At 31.6% G+C, this 11,326-nt stretch overlaps 1 protein-coding gene across 1 annotated transcript; it reads right to left on the bottom strand.

Moving 5' to 3' along the window:
- Positions 1-520: 520 nt before the first annotated feature.
- On the bottom strand, positions 521-3,853 carry LOC127126213 (protein trichome birefringence). Its single transcript, XM_051055101.1, has 5 exons — positions 2,827-3,853; positions 2,350-2,542; positions 2,052-2,245; positions 1,712-1,870; positions 521-1,256 (listed from the first exon to the last, which is right to left on the bottom strand). Exons 1-5 carry the CDS (start codon positions 3,639-3,641, stop codon positions 902-904), a joined length of 1,716 nt encoding a protein of 571 aa, XP_050911058.1. The 5' UTR covers positions 3,642-3,853; the 3' UTR covers positions 521-901.
- Positions 3,854-11,326: the final 7,473 nt, after the last annotated feature.

The following is an 11,326-nucleotide window of genomic DNA, read 5'->3' as shown; positions in this document are numbered from 1 at the left end:
ACAGTGTATAATAATTAATCTCTTTCAATTATTTATTTTTCCATAAGATACTTTTAAAATACACTGATGCTTTTATTGGTTGTTCTTAAAGACATGACATGTGTCATTGACAATGACGTCATAGATAAAAAAAAAATGAGTGTAATGAAGATAAGAACGATTTTTTTTATTTGAAAAATAATTATTTTAACTTATTTATTTTTGTGAAAGATTGATTAGTTAGAGATTTTTTTGGAAAAATATGATTATTTAAAAAAAATCCCAAATCTCGTTCTAAAATAAAGATAGGAGTATAACATAAATAAAATTTTGATCTTAGAAAACTATAGTCAAAAATACAAAATAAATTGCTTAAAAAGTCATCGTCATAAACCTAGCTATGAGTCCACTTCATTAAAACAAACTTAACTCAATAGTCATTGTCAAAAAGTTAATTCAATAGGTCAACTTGGTACATAAAAAAAAACTTTGCAGTGTCCCGTGATTGGTGGGTTAATAAAAACTATATTCAAATAATAAATTATATATAAATAAAATAATTTAAGATTATTTATCAGAACTTTGATTACATTAAACAAAAATCCAGTTGATCAGAGATTTACAACACCAATCACCCTTTGAGGCTAGAAAGAAAATGTAGAGACAATGGAAGGTATGATTTACAATGACAAACTGAACCACCGTATAGCATTCTCTCCTCTCCTCACCTCACCAAGTCATGGTAACCACATCTCTTAATTACACACTACTGTTTCACTCAACTTTATGAACCTTTTTAAGACAAATAGGAGAAAAAAAGGCATTTTCTGTATGGTATATTGCATCTGTATCTAATTTCATCTTTAACACATTGGATATAATGTATAAGGGAGGAAGAGGTTTTTGGTAGTTCTTTCTTTACCTATGATCCCTTCTGCTGATGCTGATTTCGGTACTCTCTCATTAGTATTTCGGCGTAGAGAATCTCATTCCACGCATCAGGAACACCCGGAAGGCACCAATGACTGCAGTCTTGGTATCTTAATGGTGACTTTCTTTCTTCGGGGGACAGATTTTGCTTCCGGTATATCGAGGGATGACCGTCCTTCCGAAAATCTGTCATCCTAGTGATATTCAGATAGGATACAGGTGTTTTCATATACTTAAGCACCTTCTCCAACACCCTCATCTTAGGCGGGTACTCTGTTAGGTACTTTTCGTTATCGATGGGCGCAGTTTCATGGTCACATTGTCCACCCGAATTCCATTGCCCACCACTGCATTAAAATAAAAACCATGGTTATCAGTATCTTGATACATGCAAGTCTATCTTGATTCGAAACAAAACTAAACCTAATCAATCCATTTGGATAAATCACAGAAATCACAACTCTCTTCTAAAACCACTTTTTTAATCATTTTGATTTATGATTTGAATCTTGAATTGCTATGGAGTATGTAAAAGACATATCAACTTATGTCTATATAGAATGTTACTTCTTTTTCACTTTAAAATTTTTATAATTGTATTGATCATGTATCTTAGAATACATTTGATAACCATGATAGAAACAAAGAAGTTTATATGATCAACAAGTCTTTCTAATTCCATGATCTAATGATGATCAATGAATAGATGTGTTCTCAGCATGAGCAATGAAAATGAAACCAACAGTCATTCAAGAATGTAAGACCAGAAGAAGTATAAAATCACCAATTCATTTGCTCTTACCTGAAATGGGAAGCAGAATAGCCTCTAAACAGAACTATGGACTTGGATGGATTTACATTCGTATCAACCCACCTGCCCCAAGTTGTTATAGCTCTTCGGAACGCTTCAAGAACATTCATTTCATCATAGACATGGCTACCTTCTTGGTAATAGTCCTTCCTAGAAAATTTCACACCCAACTTAATCAACATTCGTAACAAGGTTTCCTCATCTTGATGAAACTTTTAAAAACAATTACGAATACAAAGACAGGTTGATAACAATAAACAGAAAATGAGCCTCAATTGCAAAACACAAATTTGCAATCACTTCGAAAGAGAAATTATAAAAACTCATTTACCCTTTAGAAGTTTTATCATGAGTCCACCAGTGACCAGTATTAAAGACAATGATATCTGCATCTTTATATTGATCGGAAGATCTACCAACTAAATCAAGACGAAGTGTTTCCTTCTTTGTCCCATTTTTATCCGGCATTTCCCACTCTTGAACTAAGAACGGCGACACAAAAAGCTCCACAGAGAAGTTATAATCCTACAACACCATTGATACCAAACCAATATCATTAGCAGAAGAGTAATAACAAACCAATGTGAACGAAGAATAAAAACACTTAAAAAACCAATATCAATACTTACTTTGAACACAAATGAATAAGAAGCTTCCCCTCTAAAATGAACTCTTCCATTTGCTTCATAAACATTCTTTTTATCTTTCACAGAATTTTTAAGTATACAAATAAGTGATTCCCACATATTCCTATTGAGAGAATCACCAACAAAAACCAGTCTCTTCCCTCTCAACAAATCAAGCAATTTATGGCCATCCAACCTATTATTAAAACAACAAGTTGAAAAATTACACACACATATTAACAATTCAACTCAATCAAAAATAAAACCCCCAAAAAATTGAAAAACAGATCAATTATAGTAAACTACAAAAATATATTAAAAAACCCCAAAATCAAATCAGAAAATTGACTAGTTAAAACGTAAAACTAACACAAATTAGGGATATCTTATGAGAATTTAAACCAAACAAAAACACTCATAATCTAGGAAACAAACATAAAAAAATTGTAAAATAATCCCAAAAAAATCAATTATTGATACCTTGGGAGGGTGCATCCCTTAGGTTTCCATTTGTATTTCTGATAATCTTTATCCGGTCTTCCATTTCGAATACAATTGAACTGTTCATCAATTATTGAACAAGAACCAGGTTTATAAAGAGGATAAGAATCATCTTTAACCCATTCACCATCAAAAAAATCACAATTCATCAGAGATTCCATCAACTCCGCGTACTTGTTTTTCTCACTGTTCTTTTTCTTAGCAAGTGAAGCTGTGTAATTGTTCAAATCAACACCTTTCAACGAAGAATTAGAACTCAAATTCTGGTGAGGAGTAACTGGAGCAACTCCTTGAACAGTAGCATTTGTGGTTTGATTTGTGAGCCTAGATGGTTCTATTTTTACAATTTGAGTGTTGTTTGTGGCTGGAATAGTAACTGCATCTTGTGATGAATTTTTGTGTGCACTTGTGTTGTTGGGAAATGAAGATTGAGATTGAGATTGAGAAGTTGCATTGGTAGATCTAGTTGTGGAAGTGTTGTTTTGAAATGGATCAAGAGGATTGGTTGTGTTGTTGAGAGTTTGTGGAGTGGTGGTGTTTGGGAAAAAGTATGAGAAAATGGAGGAAAATTGAGAAGTGGAAAAACTAGGTGTTGGGGAAATTGTTGTGGTGGAAGAAGGGGAAAAAGCTAGGAAGAGAGTGAAAGCAATGAAAATGAGCATAAAAGCATAAGCAAAAGCGATGGTGGTTTTGGTTTTGAGAATGGAGAAGAGGTTTTTGAAGTCGAGTTTGTGGAAGTTGTTAGGAGTGGTGGTAGTTGTGGCTATGGGGGTGTATTTGGTGGTGTCAGCCATGGAAGTTGGAGTTTGAAAGGGTTGTTTTGAAGATGGGAGAGATCTAGAGAGACAGAGAGGAAATGAAAATGTAATTATAATGCATTTATTTAGTTTGGCAGATGAGAGTGAAAGTGAAAAAGAAGAGAACAAAAATGTGTGGGGTGGGTGTGTTTGGCGAGGGACACTAACTACATAATGTGAAGTGTGTTTAGTTTAGAATAACACTAACTACTTATTAGACTTTGAGTCAAAAGTGTAGAAAGAGAAAGAAGAAGGGGCGAGGGAGCATTTGTTGCGGTGCCGACTATTTTCTTGTCATGCGGTAGTGCAAATTCAATTCATGATAAAAATATTCTTTGAGTCTAAACTTTCTATATGGACAACAAAAACTTAAGATTTGTTCATTTTAGATGTAGATAAAAATTAATTATAAATGTTATAATTAATGTTATTATCGTTCTCTGACTTGTCTATGTCTAAAGCCTACGACGCTAAATGGGTCGAGATTTTATTGGGGTTCTCTGACTTCTCTAAGTTGAAAATGGTTTGGAAACTATGTTGAACTAGAATCATGATTAGTTTCTCCATAAACCAAACTGGATAGAAGTACAACTCATTCAAGAAGAAAGAATTTCGGGATTCTTTGTCTGTACATTTTATCGCATTGCGCTTCATGATCGGGGGGTTATGTACACCCCGAAATTCTTAAAACTGAATATGTTTCTCGGATTTTGATATGACTGATGTGCATCTCGGGGAATTATTATGGAATCGGACAGCGAGTTCCATATTCATCCTGAATTTAAGTTATTGGGCTATGAAGGAACATCCAAGTCGAGTAGTTGTTATTTTTAAAATATCGGAATTTATTAATCCTTATATTTATTATTGTGTTAAGAGATTAAAATTTGTTTAAAATATTATTATTTCATGATTTTGATCGAGTTAGCAATTTAAATTTTATAACAATTAAAAGAAAATGCTAAGATGTATTTTGTCACTAATTTGATATTTTTAAGTAGATAATTTTAAGATTAATGTAACAATACAATTTACTATTGTGTTATTTTAAATATTGGAATTTAAAAAAATGTTATTTTAAATATTAATATTTAATATTGTTTTTATGATAATTATCTCATTATAATATTTAATATTTAATATTTTATTTATTTATTATTTTTATGATAAAACTAAGTATGTTAAATCTTATGAAATTGGATTTTGGTGACTTCTTTGCTGATCCAGATGGAAAAGTTGATAACCTTAGTTGAGATGGAAGTGTCAAGAAATAAAATTTATGGAATCTCCTTTTTAGTTATTAAATAAGTGTTTATGGATATTTTGAATTTTATTTTCTAATAATAATAAAGTTTATTTACATAATTTATTGTTTAAATGACTTGTGTTTTAAAAGTGCTCTTATAATGTATTGTTAAAAATTATTATTGCTTTTAGAATGAATATGGACACTAGCACTAACAATGAAGATATGTGTTTTAGTGACAGTGCAACAATCCACACAATTCTCAAAAATAAAAGATATTTCTATAATTTATTGAATTAAAAGACTTATGTCAATACAATATTGCACATCGATAATGCATTATATTCCCTCAAGTCTCATAAAAAATTATTAAGTTTCAAAGATATCTGCCCAAATGGATATCATATTGAAACAAGAGATGATATGGGAATTGAATATCTTTGTATTATAAAACACAATTCGGACATAAAATATGTAATGGAAAAGCTACCGACTTTATCATCGGGCTTGTACTACACTTATATTAGTACAACGGAAGCACATACAACTGTAAACCAAAATTTTAAAAATAATGATAAAGCTATAATTTGGCATGACCGGCTAGGTCATCCCGGTTATATAATGATGCGAAAAATAATTGAAAATTTATGCGGTCATCAATTAATGAGTAGGGAAATTATTCAATCAAATAAGTTCTCATGCAGCTCTTGCTCGCAAGGGAAGTTGATAATTCAGTCATCACCAATAAAAATTGGAAGTTAATCTATCAGCTTTTTAGAGCGTATACATGGTGATATTTGTGGGTCAATACACCCATCATGTGGACCATTTAGATATTTTTATGGTTTTAATTTATGCATCAACTAGATGGTCACATGTTTGTTTGTTGTCAACTCGCAACCAGACGTTTGCGAGATTGCTAGCTCAACTAATTCGAATAAGAGCTTATTTCCCTAATTATCCTGTCAAGAAAATACGTCTTGATAATGCTGCAGAATTTTCATCTCAAGTATTTAATGAGTATTGTATCTCTATTAGAATTGATATCGAACACCTAGTAGCACATGTTCATACACAAAATGGACTTGCATAACCATTTACTAAACAAATAAAATTAATTGCAAGACCACTTATTATGAGATGCAAATTCCTAGTTTCTGCTTGGGGACATGCAATTTTGTATGCTACAACATTGAGTCGCATCAGTCCAACGAGTTACCACGCCTCTTCTCCTTTACAATTAGTTTTTGGTAAGGAACCTAATATTTCCCATCTTAAGAATTTTTGGATGTGCGGTGTATGTTCTAATTTCTCTACCACGATGCAATAAAATGGATCCTCAAAGGAGAATAGGAATATATGTTGGATATGAATCTCTATCTATTGTAAAGTACCTTGAACCAACAACAGGAGATTTATTCACTGCTTATTTTGCTGATTGTCATTTTGATGAATCAAATTTTCCAGCATTAGGGGGAGAGAATAAGAAGCTGGAAAAAGAGATCAGTTGGAATGAATTATTGTTAGTTCTATGTTTTTATGATTTGCAGCAATTCTGTTAAAACTTATATCACAACGGGATGTTGAGCAAGATGTTGTGACATGTTGATCAGACATTTTGCTTGTTTTGTTTTACTTCTTGGAAGACTTATTTTATTATGAGATATCTGAAGATTCTTTGAATTTTTAGCAATCTTATCTGACTGTCCAAGAAGGTTTGTTTTAGGAACCCTTGTTTCATTTCCAACTGTGCATTTGTTTCATAAAAAGGGATGTTAAGATATTTTAAGGAAACATTATATCAAATTTGATTTGATTCTGCAGAAGATTGTGTAGAATAAATGTCGAAACATTTAAGGAAATATTTGATTTGATTCTGCAGACAGATGTCAAAATATTTAAGAAGACATCAGATTTAATTTGATCAGATTTTATTTGATTTGTTTTATTTTGGATCTACTAAGTTTTCATGCCTACGCCCATGCTTACCAAAGGCTATTTAGAAATGGAGTTACTAAACCTAATGGACAGAAGAGAGAGTTGCACAGGAAATTGTTATTGTTAGGGTTTAGTTGTCGTTGTTATTTGTGAGTCATTCTAGTACCTCTTTGATACTTGAATTGGACTGAGTTTATTGAGTTGTAACTATGAATAACTCATGAGCTTTTAAGCCAGAGTGCATTCTGTTTCATTGGAAGTGTGTCTTATGTTCTTTGATTATTTTTCAGCTGTTATCATTGTTGTGTGATTAAAGGGAAATGAGAAAGGTCTCATATCTAGGAGAGTCTTAGATAGAAATTTCATGGGTAGTGATTAGGTGAGAAGTTTGTAAAACCAGAGGTTGTTTAGAACTTCAAACTAATACTGTTATAGTTTATTTCCTTTCTGGCTTAGATGGCCCCAGATGTAGGTGACGTTGCATTGAACTAAGTTAACAATTGACATGTGTTATTTTCTTCCTGCTTTTTACACTGTTATTGTTTCTGGTGTGACATGTCCTGAACCTGGTGTCGTGACATCGTATACAACATTTGTTATCTGCATAATTGTTTCTAGTGTGACATGTCCTGAACCTGGTGTCGTGACATCGTACAAACATTTGTTATCTGCATAATTGTTTCTGGTGTGACATGTCCTAAACCCGGTGTCGTGACATCATATACAACATTTGTTATCTGCATAATTGTTTCTGGTGTGACATGTCCTGAACTTGGTGACATGATATTGTATACAACATTTGTTATCTGGTTACTATTATTGTTGTGTGAAGTCCTGATATTAGTGTCAACTAGAAGTTCAAAAGACAACTCAGCTGTAAAACATAGCAAATCAATTACCAAATGCATTCACTAATCCAAAAGGTGTGACTAAATCATATATACCAGCTACAAATGCTCCAATAAAAATTGATATCCTTGTTGGACAATCCAATGAGTCTCAATCACGTCTGAAGCGTGGACAATCCAATCGGTTCCAAAGATAAAAATCCTCGAACAAGAAAGTGAGCTAAGAATAAAGTTGGCCTAAGTGAGGATATAGAAAATCTAAAAGAACCTTCAGACATAATAAACATTTCATCTTTACAAGAGATTGATTAGGTACCTGAAACTCATGAAAATAAAGAGATCTTGATAAATTATGTCCAAAATGGAATACAATGTAACCGAAACGAAGTCGACATTTATGATGTTTTTGGATACAATATAGCACTAAATGAGATAAATGGAAAAGAGGATCAGGAACCAACGTCTATCAAAATTTGTAGACAAAATGAGAACTGGACAAAATGGAAAGATGCAATTGAAGCAGAACTAAACTCACTCTACAAAAGACAAGTTTTTGGACCTGCAGTCCGAACACCTTAAGGTGTGAAGTTGGTTGGATACAAATGGGTTTCCATACGAAAACGAAATGAAAAAAATGAAATTGTGAGATACAAAGCTCAACTTGCCGCTCAAGGATTTTCGCAAAGACATGGAATTGATTTTGATGAGACATATTCACCTGTAATAGATGCAAGCACTTTTTGGTATCTAATAAGCATTGTAGCACATGAAGAACTTAATTTGTACATGATGCATGTTGTAACAACTTATCTGTAAGGTTCACTTGATAGTGAAATTTACATGAAACTCCCTGAAGGGTTCAATATATCAGATGAACACAAATCTGAATCTCGAGAAAGTTACTCCATAAGATTGAACAAGTCTCTCTATGGGCTGAAATAATCGGGACGAATGTGGTATAGTTGTCTCAGTAAATATTTGCTTAGAGAGGGATATACAAATAACTCCATTTTCCCTTGTATTTTTCTTAAAATATCAGGAAAGGAATTTGCAATAATAGATGTCTATGTGGATGACATAAATATTATTGGAACTCCTGAAAAGCTCCCAAAAGATATGAATTGTTTAAAGAAAGAGTTTGAGATGAAGGAACTAGAAAAGACAAAATCATTTCTAGGTTTGCAAATTGAACATTTGGACAAAGGAATATTTGTGCATCAAGAAGGTTATATAGAAAAGGTGTTAAAACACTTATATATGGACAAATGTCACCCGTTGTCTACTCTAATGGTTGTTAGATCATTAGATGTGGAGAAGGATCCTTTCAGACCTCGAGAAAAGGATGAAGAATTGCTTAGTCCTGAAGTACCATATCTCCGTACAATTGGAGCACTAATGTACCTTGCTAATTATAGACGTCCTAGTATATCATTTGTTGTCAATCTATTAGCAAGATACAATTCTTCACCTACACGAAGATATTGGAACAGAGTCAAACATACACTTCGTTACCTTGGAGGTACAGTAGGCATGAGTTTGTTTTATACCAAAGTATCTAGATTCGAATTAACAGGTTATGCAGATGCAAGTTACTTGTCATATCCTCATAATGGTAGATCACAACATGTTATTTGTTTACACGTGGGGGTACAACTATTTCATGGAGATCGGTATTTAATCATGTAGAACTTTTAACATTACATGAGGCAAGTCGAGAGTGTGTTTGGTTGAGATCCTTAATTCAACACAAACAAAATACTTGTGGTTTATCTTCCCAAAAATTAAATACAACGACCATATATGAAGATAATACTGCATGCGTCGCTTAATTGAAAGATGATTACACTAAAGGACACCGGACAAAGAACATTCTCCAAAATTCTTTTTTACTCATGATCTTCAAAAGAGGGGTGATATAAGCATCCAACAAATATGTTCATGTGATAATCTTGCAGACTTTTTCACAAAGTCACTCCCAAGTAGAATTTTTAATCAACTAGTACAAAAGATTGGTATTCATCGAAGAAATGATCGTTCAACTGAGGGGGAGAAATGAAAGGATATTGTACTAGGATATTGTACTATTTTTACTTCACTAGATTTTTTTTCACTGAATTTTATTTTAGTAAGGTTTTAACGAGGCATATCCTCAATGGAGATCCAATGGAGAGTGTTATAAATAAAGATAAAAGTGGATGTCAATCCTCATTCTTCTTTTCATCTTCCTATTCCCTATTAATAGCTATGATTTTTTATCTCTCTTAGATCCTATAAATAAAATTCACATTGTAATGTAAAGTGTACTTATGAATAAGATAATATAATATTATTTTCTTTCTTCTCTTTCTCTCTATATTATTTTATTTAGTTTTAATATATATATATATATATATATATATATATATATATATATATATATATATATATATATATATATATATATATAATGTGTTACTCCATCTATTCTAATTTATAATTCTTATAATAAGAGATATTTTATTTTTTAAAATTTATTAAATAATTAATATATATTATATATAATAATTATTTAATAAACTTAAAAAATAATTATCTCTTATAAATAGGATTAGGATAGGAGAGAGTAATATATAAATATAATTTAGAATACGTTAAAATGTAAGTAATATTAATTTTAAAATAATAACATTATATTAAAAGATTATATCAATCTAGTATTTTAATATGGTTTCTGATTACGTTAGGTTATTTTGAAAGGAGGGTCTTTTTAAATTGATTTGAAAACACAAAAGGCAAGGTTAACTGCAGGAGATTGCACCAATCGTCGTGTGTCGGTGAAGCCGCGTTTGGAATTCTACCATTATTATTTCTTGAATGATATTATAATAGGAATTGTTGAATTGGTTTGCATTTGGAATATTCGACTTACACACTACAATTTAACTAATAATCAAATACGATCTGCATAACAACATATGGAGAAAATTAATATAGCATCACACACTAAAAAAAATTAAAAAGGAATTAATTACTATATACTATCAATGTAAAAAAAAATTACACCGTCAGTGTATTTCAATAAATCTAATTAAAAAATATAAAACGTAAAATTAAAAAAAAATTAAAAAGCAAAATATATTATAACTAATAACAATAAGCACAAAGGGTGTAAAGAGTAAACAAAATAGAATAAAATGCTTATAACATATTTTGAAATTTGTTCAAGATCGAGCAGAAACTTCAGAATGAAAGGTTTAAGATCAAAGAAAAGAAGTGTTTGTGAGAAGTAGGTATTTCTCTATCTTTGCTTAGAATAGATGATTTAGACGATTTTGTCTCTCAGGCATAATTAATTGTCCAAATCAATTAGACGGTTGACTAAGATCCACACCACATTCGTCACTTTTCAGTTTAAACTGTTCCCACTATAAAAGAGAGAAAACACATCATTCTCAGGTATTCAACATTATTCCTACTCTCACATTGCTTTCATTCTCTCATTGACTTGTAAATGTTAACCTTACAAGTCAACCCCTTCTCCATTGTGTCAAGGTTCTAGTCACTCTCCATTGAACAATTTTGGTTCCTCAACAGAATAGTGACTCTGTGTGTGGGAATCAAAATATGATTCTCACGTATTTTCACATTTAGATCTCTTCCGATCTAAAGAT

The sequence above is a fragment of the Lathyrus oleraceus genome, chromosome 3, assembly GCF_024323335.1.
Source record: "Lathyrus oleraceus cultivar Zhongwan6 chromosome 3, CAAS_Psat_ZW6_1.0, whole genome shotgun sequence".
NCBI lineage: Eukaryota > Viridiplantae > Streptophyta > Magnoliopsida > Fabales > Fabaceae > Lathyrus > Lathyrus oleraceus.
The sequence above is the reverse complement of the archived record's forward strand: the minus strand, read 5'-3'. Positions and strand labels throughout refer to the sequence as shown.